General features: G+C 41.7%; 1 protein-coding gene across 1 annotated transcript; it reads right to left on the reverse strand.

Moving 5' to 3' along the window:
* Positions 1-62: 62 nt before the first annotated feature.
* On the reverse strand, positions 63-15427 carry ddx6 (DEAD (Asp-Glu-Ala-Asp) box helicase 6). The gene is made up of 14 exons (XM_012868308.3): positions 15295-15427; positions 14049-14625; positions 13561-13624; positions 13341-13445; positions 12332-12461; positions 10582-10728; positions 9339-9433; positions 9120-9242; positions 8878-9006; positions 8580-8696; positions 5928-5991; positions 4947-5048; positions 4686-4865; positions 63-2986 (listed from the first exon to the last, which is right to left on the reverse strand). Exons 2-13 carry the CDS (start codon positions 14243-14245, stop codon positions 4690-4692), a joined length of 1449 nt encoding a protein of 482 aa, XP_012723762.1. The 5' UTR covers positions 14246-14625; positions 15295-15427; the 3' UTR covers positions 63-2986; positions 4686-4689.
* Positions 15428-17714: the final 2287 nt, after the last annotated feature.

Here is a 17714-nt window from a genome sequence, read left to right on the forward strand (position 1 = left end):
CTGCCCCCTGGCTGCTGCTCAGCAGGACAACACTTAAAGAACCGAGCAAAAACACACACAAATAAATTTCAGTGAGCTTTATTTTTCCAAACAAAATTCCAAATCCAATAATATCTATGACTCCTGAACATGTAAAATTTGCTTCACTGAAAACTGCCAATTACAATTTTTTATTTTTAAAAAAAAAAGGGAAAAAAAAATGAATCCAGGCTTTAAATTTACTTTGATTTGGAGACGAAGTTAAGGTGTACTTCATTTGATCGCTCCGTTAGAAAACAAATTAAAGGGGCAACTCACTTCAAATACTGGTATACCCGTTACCCAAACTTTGGATTTCTCTCTAGTGCCCACTTGTCCCTCCCACAGTTTTTAACTGATGCATTTGCTGTGAAGGAAATCCTCAGAAGGACTCGCGTTCTCTCGTCTGCGTTTTACACAGAAGCCGTGTTGTCGTGTCGGCTTCCTGAGACGAGGAACAAATGCATCAGGGCAGCTAAGGCGCCAGATTACCCTCCCAACATTTATTTTTTGAAAAGACCTTAAAGACGGAGACAATTTGTTTTACGTTTATTCAATTAGTCACCAAATGCAGGGTGAGATGCTCTTGTCTCAGCCTTTAGGGATTACCTGACGGCCTCCCACAGCCAACCAGGTGGACTCAGGCTGAGGCGACTAGCGCCGGGAGGCCGCCAGGAAGCAGACCGCTGCCGATTGTCTGAACAACGCGATCCCTGTTCGCTCGGGAATGCTTGGGTTGCTTTGGATTTTTAGTTTTTGTAAGTATTTTTTTAATAAAAAGAGATCCCTCCCACCCCCCCAAAATGGGCCAAATAAAGCAACAACTCAATCGCAGCGCGGCGATTTCTGGGACGACAGAGCCGCGGGAACAGGGATCAGCGCTCAAACCGGTGAGAACCGTGGCGGGTGCCAAAAATCGGGCTTTTGGTTGATTCTCACCGATTGGAGCGGAGGAGAGCATCTCGTCGGAAATAAGGGGAACCTCGTTCTGCAAAAAGGCTCGCTGAACACAAAGTTCAGCGAGCCTTAAAGCAACGAAAAGTTTTTTTTAACGTCGAACTGAACCCAAAACCCCAGAACATAAAGCAACGACGGGCAGAGAACGGCGGCCCGGGACGTCTTACGTCAAGCAGTCCAACTTCTTTTTTTTTCTTTTCTTCTTCCCAGGCCGAATAATCAGCAGTTCAGCACCGCGACACATTTCTCGTCATCACAGGCGGAAATGAAGCAGTCCAAGTCGGGGCGGGCGGTCGGAAAACCGGCCCCGTGTGCGTTAAGTGCAACTCAACCTGCCGCGGCCCTTTTGATTCGATTCCTGCTACATTTAAAGTCAGACGCTTCATTTTGATGCATTTGGCTAACATTAAGCAAAAAAATAATAATAATTATAAAATAAAACAAAGTGGTGGTGGGACTATACAGCTTCTGCCCAACAGGAATTTACGTAGCCAAGCTCAAACGAGGCATAAATCAACGTAACAGCTAACAGCTTCCCTTCAGAAAACAAATCTACAGCCAATTAAGCTGCACTGCAGCAAGAAGCACTACTATGCGACAGGTCGTTCCTCTTTAAACACCAGCGCTCGTTATGATAAATCAGTCTTAGAATCGGCTTCCTGAACCAGGGCTGGCGACAAAAAACAAAAAAACAAAAATCAATCCAAATACAAAAGTGTAGGGGAAGCCATCTGTCGAGACTGTGCTTGTTAACACTGGTAGCAGGAGAGGACGAGGGGCCACGTTTAAACACTAAGTGCACCTTTTAAGAATTGCACCGTCAAAAATTTTTAGAGCACTAAAACAAAACTTCTTTCTTTTTTTTTTACCGATTTACCCAAAAAACATTTCATGAAAACATGGAAATGTTTCTGCATCGTTTAAAATTATAAATAAACTCCCGGGCCGATGCTGCGGGGCGGAACGTGGCAGCTGAGGGGCGGATCTCCAGTGCTAACGGGGGGGGCCGGGCAGCGGTCCGCTCTGCCAGCCGCTTTAAAACTACTTTAAAAAGAAAAGTATGTACAGAAGGTGAACGCTGAACCCCCACGTGGTGGCTTCGTGTCGTACGGTGTGGCCGTCCATAGGTGGGGTGGGTGGGTAGGGGGGGGGGGGGGACAGGACAACAAAGAAAAACAGGAAAGACGCTCTTTTGCAGAGAGACGGCGCTGAAGCAGGAATCCTCACGACTCGCTGTTTTCGGGCTGCTTCTTGACTTTTTAGTGTTCTGGAGCTGAAGACGGAGGAAAGGGTCAGGGTCTCTGAGAAACAGGAGCTTCGTCCCGAGCAACCAAACAGTCTGGCTCTCTCTCTCTTGGAGGAAGAAAACAAAACAAACAAAAAAAAATAAAAAAAATCCAGTCTCTGCTCACTGAGAATCCAGGTTTAATCAGCCAGACTCAAACTCCACTCAGCCAGCGCTAAAAGTTAAACGAGACCATCTCCCCCCCCCCCCCCCCCATTGGATGAGCCAACCAACCAAAACCAGTAATGAATTCACCCCTCTGCTCAGGCAGACTGAAATTCTCAATTAGGGGAACGTGAGCGTGGCGTGAAGTGGAGGATGATGACGGGTTATTACTTCAGAACGTCTCGGACTGCTTGTTAAGGCACTTGTTACAAATTGGTTCAAAGTTGGAAACCGAAGCGTGCAGAATGGAAGGGGGGGGGGTGCTGGGGGGGGTCCTTCCGGGGTCCGTCGGGGCTGGCTTTGTGTTTTGCCGTGGATATGACTCGGTTTGGTCCCGCGCTTTCCTCTCGTTGCTCACGTCTTCAGCGTGCTGCGGTGCAGCCGAGCCTTTAAAGGCCGATGAGTTCTTCCAAAGCGTCCGTCTCAAAACGCGCTCCTGCTGCCGGCGTCCCAAAGAAAAACTGTACACGACAACGAATCGGAGGAAGAAAATCCAAGACGAGTGGGGGAGGGGGGGTGAGGCGGGATGTGAGGGGGAGGGGGGGCGAAGAATGGGCCGATCTGTGGAAAACAAAGAAGGAAAGCAGATTAAAAAATGACTGAAGATACGATTTAAGTCATTTCACAAATTTTAACCTGTTATCTGTTATGTTGCAAAAACCTATGAAGTTAGAAAAGTACTGTTAAGGTTTCTTGAACAAATTTCTCTCATTATAACCTTGAACCTCAACACATTTTGTTGAGGTTTTTACTAACAGACCATTTTTATTATTTACAGGTATAAATCATTTTATCTGATAACCCTAAACCAGGGGCCTGCAACCTTTAGAGTCTAAAGAGACATTTCCCTACAGTCCACTTGAATTAAACTCATTCAGAGCCACAAATGTTGCCTGGCCTTTTGAAAAAGTTATCATTTTTAATAAATATCTACTGTAGGAAATATTTTGTCATCGTTAAAGAAACACCCTTGTATGTCTATTTTGAGGTTTAAAAAAAGAGATTGGAAGGGATATTTGTGGATGATGATATAACAAAAATCATAGTTTCCACCATAATGAAAAAATATTGAACTAAAATTAAATATTACTGGCACTTTTAGAATCAGTCTGTTGGAATAATTGCTTTTAATTTTCACAAGAAAAAAACATGCTAATCATTACTACATTTAAATACTATAAAAAAATATATAATTTGTAGCCAGTTATGAAGAGCCACTGTGGAAGGTCCAAAAAGCCACAGGTTGCAGAGCCCTGACCTAAATAAAACTGAGTAAAGAAGCAAACCATCCCAATGGTAAATAGAGTCCATCTGTAACCTTACTGGATCATAAATCCAGCTGAACTGTGAAGGCCTCCAAACGCCACCATGAAGGCCAAAGAACAAGGAAAACGGGTCTGGGAGAAGTTTATAGACAACATCCCAAGCTTTGAGCCTCTTAAAAGGAGCAGCGTTCAATCCAGTCAAAGTTTACAGCACTACGCCAACGGTGAGCAGCTCTATTGTCTCATTTAACAATAAACACATCATTTTATTCTAATATTGTGCAGCATCACCAATCCAACTAAAGCATGGCCGCCAGGCTAAAACAGGGTGGGAACGAAAAGCAACGATCAGAAGCAGCCAAGAGGCTCGTGGTGAACTGGAGGAGCTGCAGAGATCCACAACTCGGGTGGGCGGATATGTTGAAAGGGACGCTTTTTATCCGGCTTTTAGGGAAGCGCAGAAAGAAAACAGAACGTCTTGGTTTGAAGTTCTCTCCAAGTCAAGCAGTCACAACAAACATGTGGAAGAAGCTTTTCAACCAAAGGCAAAACACTGCCAGGAGAATTAACAGCAGGTCACTGAAAACTCCATCTGCAGTGGAACACGGCGGTGGCAGCGTCATGCTGAGGGAACTCTCTGCAGCAGGGACAGGGAAGCAGACCAGCGTTGATGGCAGGATGGACCGAGTTAGATGGAGAAAGCAAACAGAACTGGTCAGAGCTTTATTTTCCTGCAGGAATCCCAGCCTAGAGACGCAGCTGGATTCAGTCTGCGGACGGACGAAGCCGACAGATGAAGCCCAGAAGACTTACACGCAACTAAGATTGTGGTTTGTGAAGATATTTGGGAAACCCTTGATGTTACCTGAACATTACAATTATGACATATTTTGTAACGTTCACAGAAACCAAGTTCATCAAGTTTACGGTTTAAGCTGCAGGAGTTTAGGTAAAACATCCGACTCCAATGGTTGCCTGTTGCTGAAGGTACCTACAGGCTCACTGCTTGACTTCTTCGCCACTCTCGCTGTGGTACTCCGCCACATACAAGCTCTTGTCGATGATGCCGGGGATGGGCTTGATCTCCGTGCCGAGCTGCTCCTCGATCGCTTTGAGGTTGAAGCGGTCGTCGTACGTGATGAGGTTGATGGCCAAACCGAGGTGGCCGAAGCGTCCTGGGAATCAGCGAGACGAAACGTTAACCACGCCACTGGCCCCGCCCGCTTTGGTCAGGCGTGACGTTTACGGGCTCTTACCAGATCTACCAATGCGATGGAGGTACGTCTCTCCCAGCTTGGGGAAATCAAAGTTGATCACCACATTCACAGCTTGAATGTCAATGCCTCTAGTGAAGAGGTCTAAAACAGATAAAAACACATACAAAAACAGTTTATTGAACAGTAAGTAGCCAAAAGCTCAACATCCAGAACACAGCTGCCCAGTGAGTCATGTGGAAACACTGTTACTTTCGTTTCAGAGCGCTGAAACCCACAGCTCTATTGTGAAAAAAAGAAAAGCGGCAAACAATAAAAAGGAGAAAGCTAGATCCATTATGAATTCATTTCAGCGTTAGCGGCACGTCTGGAGACCGTAAACAGTCTGCAGAGCGTCAAATCCTTCAAATGCTGCAGCTAAGAGATCAGGCTGATGCCCGGCCGGGACATTATTCACATGCTACGTAGTGCTGTTAAAATACGGCGTGCCCCCAATGAACACGTTTATATAAATGTAGGACGTACTCAGCCCAAGCTGCGGCATCGACGCGTGAAAGGGAAAATACAGGGCTTCAGAAAAATATCTAAAGCAGCGACTATTATCGCAAACACCAGGAAGATTACCTGCAGCATTTCCCCGCATGTTCGCAGCAATCTTCCAGAAATTACAAGGTTTCTGGCTGGGTGATTACTGAATGCGTTCGGCAAACACTGCAGACGTTTTGAGTGTTGAATGGGCACCGGCAGAACCGGTCTAGAAGGTTTCAGGGCCGTAGAGCGTGTGTGAGAGAATGGCTCCGACCCTTTTCACGCTGAAACGGCTAATTAGGCAGTCATTTTCAACCTTGTATCCATCAACAAAAACACGTTTTAAGCGTGATTTAAGGTTCTGAATGTGATGGAAGCCGCTTTAAAAAAGGGCGAGCAGGAAACGGTGGAATAAAATCCCACGAGGAGGACGAGAAGTTTCTACATGTAAGCAAAGCTTGGAGCAGCTCTCAGAGCAACAAAGGCTTCACTCACCGGTGCAGACCAGGTTCCGGCACAACCCGTTTCTAAAGTCGTGGAAAACACGGTTGCGATGTTCCTGAAAAATAAACCAAGTTATTGAAACTACAAACTCTGTGCTTAAAGTCCATCATTTGAGAAAAGAAGACTAATATTTTTAACCAACTGCCATTAAATAGCCTGAATCCTAAAAAACAGGACTTGTCTATACGGGTAGATTGTATTGGGCTGAGCTGGACTCATTTATCTCTAAACTTCTCCATCACTGGTTATGAATGGAAATAGTTTCTGATCTATATGACCAGCTGGTGTTACATAAATACACTTTAAATTGTCCTTCACTCAGGGTTTCCCCTACATGTAATCGATGTGGCACAACGCCGCAACAAAATAAAAGCCGCCACACCTTCAGAATGAAGTTTTTAAAAGCCTATATGGTAAGACAAAGCATATGAGATGTGTTTACCTTATTTTATGTACAGCCTATATTCGTCCACTTATACTAACCATAATCCAAGTTTGAAATGAATTCAATCACGAAACGTTAAAATGTGCTTTATTTTGAAAAACAGACAGCCTGCTCCTTCCTGTCTAGTTGCAAAGATGCTAGAAGTGTTTTTTCTGTTATTAGCGACTTTTTTCTGTTATTGACAGCCGTGAGTGAGCGCAGTCTCTCACAGACGCTGCTGCGTCCTGGAAGCTCCGCAATTGCAGGCAGAACAAAGAGCAGAGAAGACAGAGGCCCACTCTGCTTCATTTTCATATAGAAAACGTATAACGCGTGCGTCAAGCATTACAAATCTAAGTAAATATAGTTTTTAATCTAGACTTTCTTCTTCTCTGAAAGTGTTGCACTAAAATAATTCCCTGAATCTGATTCACATACAGCTTGAATCACTAATTCTCCTCTAAAATTTGATGCGAGTGGTGTGGATTCAAGCAATGCATAAAAGTTCATGAATCGTTTCATAAAGTTCATTTGTAGTTCCAAACAATGTTTTTAAATCACATTTTGTCTTGCCAAAAGCTTCTTGTTCCCATCACAAGTACGAATAAATATGCAAATTGCATGATGACATCGTCTGCCGACTTTTAGGACAGCCAATAATGTCTTTCCTTGCTGAGGAGTGGGCAGCAGTGGCTGCTGTGTCATGCTGCTCTCAGGAGGCAAGGAAAGAGACGACGGTCCAGTGTTTCACATTTAGCGTCTTTGTTGCTATATTTAGCGACTATTCAGACACATCTAGCAATTTTCTTTCAAAAAGTTACTTTTTTAATGGCGTCTTTACAGAAAGCACCCGTAGTTCTGGAGTCACTGTAGTGAGAGCTGCCTTTACTCTAAGTTCCTACTTCCCTCAGCGTCGTCTCACAGGCACATCACAGCTGCCTCGTCACATAAATGTAGTTTTTAAAGTAGTTATTTTTGTCTGAGACTGTTGCACTAAATTAATTCCCTTAATTTGATTCACACAGCTTCACTCACTTATTCACCTCGTTCACTTTGTGTGACTTATACCTGTCTTTTTGGTAGTTTGATGTAGCATGGATTCACGCAGTGTATTAAAATTCATAAATAATTTTGTAAGCTTACAGTGCCGTATTGGCCACTGTCTAGACGTTATGTGGTGTCTAGACATTAACTGTGTATATAAACAACTATGTTACAATGCCAAAGCTGTGTTTTCAGAGGCATCTGGCTGCCTACAAAGACGAGTTAATGTTTGGAAATGAATTTAGGCGACCAACGGTCCGCTGATGAAGCAGGCTGATGCAGGCAGCTGTCGTAACAGAAGTTGTTTGGCCGAGAAAACAGAGCAACATTAAGAGTGCCTCAAAGTAGAAACTGTTACGTGATAAAAACCCTGATATGAATAGTTTCAGTTTTAAGTGACTAAAATTAGCTGAAACTGAGTACATTCAGCTTAAACGTCCAGTTCTATTTCTTTATTTATCCACAAACACTCTGTGTGCTGGCGTTTATTTACTACAGATAATTACCAGCTTTATGCAACATTCCCTGAAAATTTGAGCTATTCCTTTAAAGTCAACACCAGAGTTTAGCACAAAAACCTTATTACAAGACGCCATAGTTATAGCGCATAACATGCACAATTAACATTTTCTTTACAATAGGAGCTCAGCTTGCAAACGTGTAAATGGGCAGAATTGATGACGCACATGCAATAAAAAAAAAATTAAAAAAAAGTATTGGTGTATTTTGTTTTTCCCCCCATACTAGGATTGGGGAATACATCGAGATTTTAAAAATAGATGTTTTAAAAACAGATATAAAATGAGATTATCATTTATGTCGGGATGGTCTACAGTGTGTTTTATTTATACTGTTAAATACGCTCCAGTAGGCCATTTTTCTGCTGTTTTTGATATTTATCTACAGCTGTTTGTAAAAGAAATGTGTCCGTGAGACATTTGGGATAAAGCTTTGATTCAAAGATGCCTTCTTCTAATTATTTTATTAAAAGAAAAACATTGACCTAAATATATATTGACATTCTACCTAAATATATCCTGCTATTATTTTTGTCCATATCACTCAGCCCTACCCAGTACTTTAGAAAAAGAAACCCTAATGCTGCAGTAAGCGACTATTTCGGTTTTGTTTGCCTTTACTTAAACTTTTTACTGGTGGGCAGGATTCCAGCTGACCTGTCTCATCTTGGCATGGATGTAGAAACAAGAGTAACCAAGCTGGGAAATCTTCTTGGCAAGAAGCTCCACTCTCTGAGAGGAGTTACAGAAGATTATTGACTGGTTGATCTGGAGCTGAAGACAAAAGAAAATAGGAAATCAGTGATTAGAAAGCAGAACCTACACCCTAGAAAATACTTCCAAGAAAAACAACTGCAGGGAGCAGATTATTCCTGACATAACCCCTGCAGAACGCTATAAAGTAACAGACGACAGTTCATGAAATGGGATCAAGGAGCTCGGATCCAAAACTTACCCTGGAGAATAAGGTGTTGAGGCAATGGACTTTTTGCCTTTCTGTTACATAAGCATAATACTGAGTGACCCCCTTCAGTGTAAGCTCCTCCATTAGGTTGATCTCATAAGGTTTCTGCAAGTGTGCATTCTATAACAGGAGTAAAAAAAAAAAATAGATTTGGCTTAGTTGACGAGTTAAAGTGAGATTTGTTTACGAGCTTTAATTACCAGAAAGTATGATTAAATATGAGAGAGGCGCACCATAAACTTCTGCACACTGAGAGGAAAGGTGGCAGAGTAGAGTAAAATCTGCCTCTGTTTGGGCAGGAAGCCCAGCATCTCCTCCATCATGACCACAAAGTCCTGAGACAGGAGCTTGTCAGCCTTAGAGGGGGGGAAAAAAACAGAACATTTTTATTTAAGCAGAACAAAATACAAAGAACAAAAAAAAAACACCGGCTTGAAAGCAAAAGTACTCACTTCATCCAAAACAACCATCTGTACTTGGTTGACTTTGGCCACTCCTTTTTTGATCAGGTCTAAAATCCTCCCAGGAGTAGCAATAACCACATGTACTGGAAAATAAAGACACGAGTAAACACATTTTAGACTGAAACGTTAGAGGATTTTGTCAGCAGATCATATCTGAACATCTGAAGAGGTTTTATTTTACTAAGCAAGTTGGTCACAGAGGCCTTGTCCATACGGAGACTGTAAAACTATTCAGAAATAAAATGGTACGTCCACATGAGGACAACTGATGAGGCTGTAGTAGGCATGCCGGGCCTAAAGGGGGCGCTGTGAGACCGCCAAAGAAAAAATAAATCTTGCATGCACAGTCAACTCGTGTCCTCACAGAGGAAGCGGCGCTGCTAACAGCCTTAACAAAGCTGACACCAGGCGGCGCCTTCTTTGTCGTTTATGAATGAGGCGCATGCGGGTTGCAGAGGGAGGCGACTCTACGACATCATTTAAGAAAAGACGCGGCTCGCTAGGGCTGGATGATAATTTTAATAATATTTATCGATCGATAGACGCATATCGATGACAGAAAAAAGGATCAATAAAAGTTTAATAGATTAAGTTTCCTTCCTTATGCATTTTAGCCATGTAGATTAATATTACAGTCATTACAACCTCCTAACCAATCACAACGTAGATCCAGGAACCAAGCTCCGCCCCCTTCAAAGAGCTCAGAGAGCACACGTTCTTTTTTTCTTTTTTAAAAACTTAGTTTTGGTAAAAGGTTGGTTGAAAAAAAAAGCATTGAGTTTGAATTCAATATTTGTGTGTTTATCTAAAAATACATTGCTAAGCAACAGTATAAAATGGCCAGGGCTGCACTTAAAATAGAAATCATATTGAGCGATATTGATGATTATCAACACGTTGAAAACATTTTATCGATCTGCTTTTTTTTTTCAATATTGTCCAGCCCTACGGCTTTAATGTACACAGAAAACTTAAATTTATCCACTCTAGGACCGGGTTTCAAAACTGATCGTTCACCATCTCCCAAAACGCCGCATCCATGTGAACTCGCAGCCTAAACGACAAAAAGCCTCTGCAGATACACCGAATCTCGTCTCCGTGAGGACGAGCCAAAACAATTTGACTCGTTTACAGGCTGCATTCAGAACAATAAAGCACCTTGAAAGCATTTCTAAACCTCAAAGAAATAATTACATCCTAACAAGAATTCCCCGTAAGCAAGGAAATTTACCTGTTTCGTCGAGCCTCATGATGTCATCACGGAGGTTGGTGCCACCTGTGGTCGCCATCACCTTCACTCCACCCATATGTTTACTGACCTGGATACATATTTGGCTCACTTGCAGTGCCAGTTCTCTGGTGGGCACTATGACTAAAGCTAGAAACAGAGAACATCCATTCAGGAACGGTGAGTTAAAGTCAGTCTGAGCCAACGTTACCACACTAAAGTCAGGAATTAAAAAGTCATGTTTCTATTAGAATAGTCAAAAAATTAAAGCAACTTCCTGCAGTGGGGATAATCATCAGATCCTTGAAACAAAAGCTTTACATTTGTTATATTGCTACCATTTTCTGCCTTATCAGAATAAATGATCCTAGACATCGGTTCAGTTGCTTAAATCCAAATGTGAACGTATTAATTTACGGTTACATTAAACCTAGAGTGACTAGCACTGAAAAATCTGCTGCTGACCAAAGTTGACAAAGTTTCAGCTTCATTAGCCTATTTACGTGTCTGACTTTTTTCAGATTCATGAAGCCATCGTTCTGAGTGCCACCTGTAGAAACAGTTTCCATTGAAGGCCCCAGTCTTTGTATTACCCCGGTAAACGAAAGCTTTGGGCTTTTGGGTTTTCTGGTTTCCATTAGCTAGGGGCCAGTGACGTATGCAGTGATAAAAACTGCAGTACCACTCCGGTCCAGCGGGTGGCGGCAGGAAGACAGCGGTCAAACAAATGCAGAGATCCTGCAACTCATCCGGAACCCGGAGAAACGGGAGGACGACGCGTTACATCTCAGCCCCTTTCACACCACCCACAACCTTTTTCTCACCACGGGCTCCACTCTATTCTACTCCTGTAAGTAAACAAAGCACAGCTTGTTTCTTTCTGGAGAGCTCGGGGACCACAGTTTGTGTGTGTAGAAAATATCCACCCAAAACTGAAAATTCTTGCTATACAACAGAGAAACTGTGCTACTCACTGATCTGTTTATACTCCAAGTTAACAACCATCACCTCAAAGGACTTTCCAGGACAAACCGATCTAATTCACGTCCATAAACACTCCAGACCAATCATACAGACTTCCTGTTCGGCTCATAGCAACTCCACTGATCTGTGAAGCTTCTCATTTACCAGCAATTTGTGGGGTATTTTATTTTTGAAATATCCTTAATTTTGAAGAAAAGAAAAAAATAGCCTCTGTTGCCACTCGACTTCTTTATCCAGCAAGTGCATTTCACAACCATCTGCGGGTCAGCCATATTTATTGCATTTACTTAAACCAAGTAGTCATTTTTACTCGTTGGCCCAGCACACTCCTACGGGGGGGAGACAAGTATTCAGATCGACCGTCAGGAGAAGGAGAGCTTGGCTTGAAGTCAAAGGGGTGGGACACTGCCCTATGTGAGCCTCAGGATAAGCTGTGGCTTCAGCTGCTTTTCCAAGCATCACTTAAGGAATAAAAATCTGATATGAAAATGTTAAAACCATTTCAGGTTTATGTTAGAAGGCAGACTTATTAAAATGTGTGGCCATTTTGCTGTGAGCGGTAGATTTTATTCTGTCTCTTGACGCTGGACTTGTTTTAGGAAGAAGAAACAACCAGTGATACAGTCAGGCGACCTTATAATTCTAGTTCACGTCACCGCTGCTAGTTTGAAGCAGTCAGCTTTAAGAAGGACAAATCTTTACATCGTTCTGCCCTGGATGGTGATCCTATTCCCTATGAATTGCAATCAAACCAGAAACAAACACTCACCTTGTAAACAATCTTTCTTCAGGTCAATGCGTTCAAGGAGGGGAATGAGGTAGGCTCCACTCTTTCCTGTGCCGTTCTTGGCTCTGGCTAAAATATCCCTTCCTGACAGTGCAATGGGAATGCTTTCCTCCTGCACAACAACAGAAATAACGCATAATACCACAAATCCCTTCGTGCCTTACAGTAAGCAGATTTTCAGAAAGGTACAAAACGTTTTTACTCTTCAATGCTGTTGTGTTTTTAGTAATAATTGCATGCAGAACCCAAATTAATGCTTCAACTCTTATTCGTTGTCTCAACATCTTTAGACTCTTTAATGTGGTCCAACCTCCTGTCACAGCTGACCCATAAGGGGACCCGACAGAGACCCACGTGTCTAAACGGTGGGATAAAAAGCTAAACGTATCTGATTAAATGAAATAATTTAACTCTATTATTCTTTACGAGTTTAGGATATGAAACTGAAAAATAAATGGCTGTGTCAACAGGCAGAATGACATGAAAGATTAAACTTGGGTCACACTTTCAAAGTAATTTCTTACAGTCCAGGTAGGTCAGCAGTTAAACAGTTAAACTATGTCCACCAGGTTCAATGGGATGGAGAGAAAAAAAAAAAAAACTAAAAGACGCTGCCATGCCGAAGGCCACATTCCCAGCGGGGATAAAAATAGCACGACTTCAAATGCGAGGGTTCACCTTCTTGTTTGCCGTATCACTCAAGTCTATCCAAACGTGTTAAAGCCAAACCCACAAATATCCACTTTTAGGTTTAAACTTCAACTTGAGATATTGAAATTAACAAGAGCGCAACAACCGGTCAGTAAATAAATTATGTTAAAGACAGCAGCTAATTCAATTCATTTATGTTTATAATATTACTGGAAACATGTTTATGAGGAGCAGCTTTAAATGTTTGACATGTCATCACCGGGAACTAGTAAGTGCAATAAGTGGTGTATTAATTTAATAAAAAAAAAAAAGACTGAGAACAGGCATCATCAGACTGTACCTGAATTGGAGATGGCTTCTCCCAGCCCATCTCAAAGATTCCCATAAGTAGCTCCCTCTTTAGGCAATAATCTTCAAACTCATTGCCTTTCGTTGCAGTCACATCCTGCGGTCATTGCAGAACGACAACTTAGTCAGAATTGGGCTCATACGACACAAAGATATCATTTTCCTCTTTAAAAAAATCTGAAAATAATTTAGGAAAATGCATTCATACTTACCGAAGTTTTGATCCTCATGTCCTTTGGGGGCAATTTCAAATTCTTCTTCCAGTCATCTCCAGGCCTGTATAGGTAAAAAAACAAAAACAAAAAAAATCTCATCAGCAAGAAAGTTGATCAAAATCTAAGAAACCTTCATAAATATGAAGATGTACATTAAAGATGCACCAATTATGCTTTCAGGGCTGATACCAATAGATTGTCCCCATCCTCTCCTTACGACTATGATAGAGGTAGCCAACAGAGAAATTGTCCTTAACCATTAAGCAGATTTTATTCAAGTCACATGTTGTGCGACATGTTTCTACCCAGCACTAAGGGGAGTACTTTGATATATTTAATGAATTCAGTATTTGTTGTGCTGATCAGGACCTATCGACTGAAAAAAAAGTTAAAAACCAAAAAACAGATCTGTAGATTCTGATCTTTTGCTGATTGATCCGTGAACGCGTGACAAATGTGCGTCTTGCTACAACTGCAGGACTTACTTGATGACAGCATTTGTTGGCGGGGCAGGCTGGGAATTGCCATTGATTGTGCCTTTTAACATCTGGTTCAACTGGGGCTGTTGAAGACCTCCTCCGCCTCCACCTGGAGCGCCGGTGGGTTTCACCGAGCCCCTCAGCTGTCCGTTCTGGTTGGACAAGCCCAAAATCACTGGGTTCTCTGTCCTGGTGGTGCTCATCTCAACTTCTTTTCTTTTCTTTTTTTAAGTGCAATAACAATATTTTTTCTTAACAGTCTCTAAACAAAGTGAGTCCACTCTGCTGGGACTCCTCAAACTCAGGATTGCCCTTGGCTTTTTTTTTTCTTCAATAAATCAATTTACTTTTATTTCTCATCAAAAACTAATGGGGCATCGTGTGCCAAGAAATGAACTCCTCCTTTCGAATTTACCAAGAAGTCCGAGCATGAAAATTAAATAAGGGCTTAGCATGGGGTTAACTTTATCAGGAATTCGGCACACCAGGAAAGGCGTAGTTAGCTTTCAAACGTCGGCCAACTGCTCAGTTAGCCATCCCGTTAGCTAAACCTCGACCTCTGTCCTTTCAAGTCTGTCCAATCCTGGAACACAAAACCAGACAAGGAAACACGTTAATAAAGTGGAATGTGATTAAATACGCGACTGGGCTTAAAAAAATTAACAGTAATTGGACCAAAAGTGGTGACATAAAGGAGTTGGCCTAAAGTCAAGTTAGCCGACCCAGCGGTGACCGTTGCTAAATGCTAACAGCACGACTCTGTGTCGCTTAAAGACATTCAGGGAACTAAACAACTTTAAGCACATTTATGGGTCCACGTCTGCAGGCGTGTATGTGAACGAATACTTCCAAGTTTTCCGTTTAATTCAATTTATTAAAACCAACGTCCGACTAGGCTAGTTAGCTTCCTGCTAGCGCACGGAGCTAAAAGGTTTGCGCCAGCAACGAGGATTCTACGTTTAAACATACACATTCTACCGATGTAATACACACGCTTGATGTTTTCCGGTCTGCTTTTAAGCGTTTAATGTTTGCTTTTACCCAAAATACACTTCTATAGTCCGAAGGCTTCGCTCTTTTTTTTTTACATGCTAACGCCTGTCAGTTGCTGATGGAGTCGGGGTAACTGCGAGCTAACTGGCTAAACGCGTAGAAATAGCGTCCACAAATAAACACAGAGCCCGTGAAAAAGACGACGACCTGTCCAATGCTTGTCCTTAGATCGTATCCCGTTGAACACGACCGTGTTTACCTTGGATAACAGAAATAAAGCGGTTCCGTTTGCGGTTTTTGTAGAGTGCACTCGATTTTTCTAGCCGACTACGAAAGAGTCTTGTCAAACAAGGATTCAAGATGGCTCCCAGCCGTATTTGAAGCCGTCCCCGGCGCAACAAATCAGCTGATTCCATTTCAAATCAACAAATTAACGTCTCAGCTCCCCTCGGGAAGTAAAAGAGTCAGACCTCAGATTTAAATGTTGACATTATAACAGTTTTAGATCGACTATGTTATATATTTGTCCCTCAAAGATACAAAATCTCAAGTATTTTATTGTGGTGTCACTGAATTTGTTTTTACTGCTTTGCTCTCTAACACATCACATCCTGACATCCTTACCCTAAAAATCACCTCTTGATATATCATAATGAAGACAAGTGAAAAACTGTCTCTTCATTTGGACATGGGGATTTTTAATATGTAATTCTTTTTTTTAATGGCACAAATTCACTAGAAATGTCATCCCAAGGAATTTTAAATCATACAGACAGATTAGGTAAAAAGTTTTCTAACTAAGGAAACCCAGCAGATTGCATTAAATCATTGATTTAAAGCCTTCACTCCTAGATGAGCATGCGTGCTATTTTCTTTGCAGCAATTCCTCATACTGAGCATGCATATGGCTACAGTGGAGAGGAAAAATCCAATTTAACTGGAAGAAACTTCCATCAGAACTAGGCTCAGTGTGAATGGCCATTTGCCAAAGCCCACTGGAGGGTTTGAGAAGACAGCATGGTACAAAAACACAGAAGCGCTAATCCAGGAGTACTTTCTAAGAGAAAAAAGTAAAAGTGCATTAGCAGTTCTAGCTCCTAGGAGAGAAACACAGCTAAGCAGATAGACTCTAAGTCAGTTTGTAAGCCTAAAGATTCAAAGAGCACACATACAGTTGGTCTCAGAAAAAGCAATGCTAAAAGCTATGTCTAGAAGAGAAACAGGGTCAGGTGTATTATCCGTAGTAGGAAAACATAAAAGTTGTTTGCAGCAGACAGCAGTAGGGCAGCCAATGCCCTCCTCCATGTTGGTGTCAAAGCTAAACACAACCCCAGGCCAGATGTAGCTATGAAGAGAAAAAAAATGAGCAAGAGCAAGTTAAAATATTATGTTGTGCTATTTTAAATGACTATCACTTACATTTTTAGAGGTACTTTTTAAAAGCCCATCTAGGGACAAGCGCTGTGAATTAGCTGTTGCTACTGCACTATGACGCAAACATGGGATTGCTGTTTTCGATGTGTGTCTGTCCCTACCAAATAAATGTAATAATAATAATAATAATAATAAAAGTTGAAATGACAGCAAAAATAGCAAAATTAGAGTAGTAGGATAATGTGCCAACATATCAAGTCTATTAATGCTGAGAATTTAAATGTGTAAAATAAATTAAAAAAAATTAATTTGTTTGATGATGATTAAATTAGTACAGCTCAGATTTATTCACACTTAGAATGGATGCAATCCCAGATAGCCACGTGACATCAGATGAACAGGAAGGGAATATAATAGAAAGATCTTTTATTGTCACACACTGGGGAAATTTAGGTGTACCAGCAGCTAAGATTAACTTTGCAACATAATAAATAAATACTGTACAGTTATTAAAAATAGCATACTCACAAAATTAAACAAGCGTGCAACTCATTTTAAAGAATGTGCAAAAGGTACATGTATGTTTATGCATAAAAAACACAGAGACTACAAGAACAAAACGAAAAATAAATAAATAAATAAAAACAGCAGGGAGGTGAACTTTTTTTATTTATTTTTTTATTTATTTTGGTTCGTTTAGTGTTTGTTGGGGGCCATGATGGTATAAAATCTAACAGAACGGGGAAGCAGGACCTTCAATAATGCTCATGCGTGCACCGAGGATGCAGTAATCTGTCACTGAAGGAGCTTCATAGCTCTGCAGTAGCTCCATGCATGGGGTGGGAGGCATTGTCTAAAAATGTCTAATAGTAATGTTATTTTCCTTCTGTCTCCCACCACCTGCACTAGCTTGAGGGGGCACCCTACGACAGAGCTGGCCTTCCTGATAATCTTATCTAACCACTTTCTCTCAACTGTAGATCACCGTACAAAATGGCTGATGCCACTACAGAGTCAAAAAAGGTCCAGAATATCATCACTCAGCAGCACCAATAGCAGGTTCTACTACTTCAGGTACCACACAAGCAGACAGCCTCCGACTATATCCACTGAAGTTCTCCACTGTGGGACAATAAAGTATATTTCTTTTCTAATCATTTTGAAGCTCTGTTTTTATCTCAGATATTTAATCTGGTGGGTTTCTGACCATGCACAGGACGATAAACACCACGTTGAAACCGAAAGAGCTGACTGAGGCCTTCAGAATGATGATTATAATAACAGATTATGAGTCTGGTAAGACTT

The sequence above is a fragment of the Fundulus heteroclitus genome, chromosome 18 (genome assembly GCF_011125445.2).
Source record: "Fundulus heteroclitus isolate FHET01 chromosome 18, MU-UCD_Fhet_4.1, whole genome shotgun sequence".
Classification (NCBI taxonomy): domain Eukaryota; kingdom Metazoa; phylum Chordata; class Actinopteri; order Cyprinodontiformes; family Fundulidae; genus Fundulus; species Fundulus heteroclitus.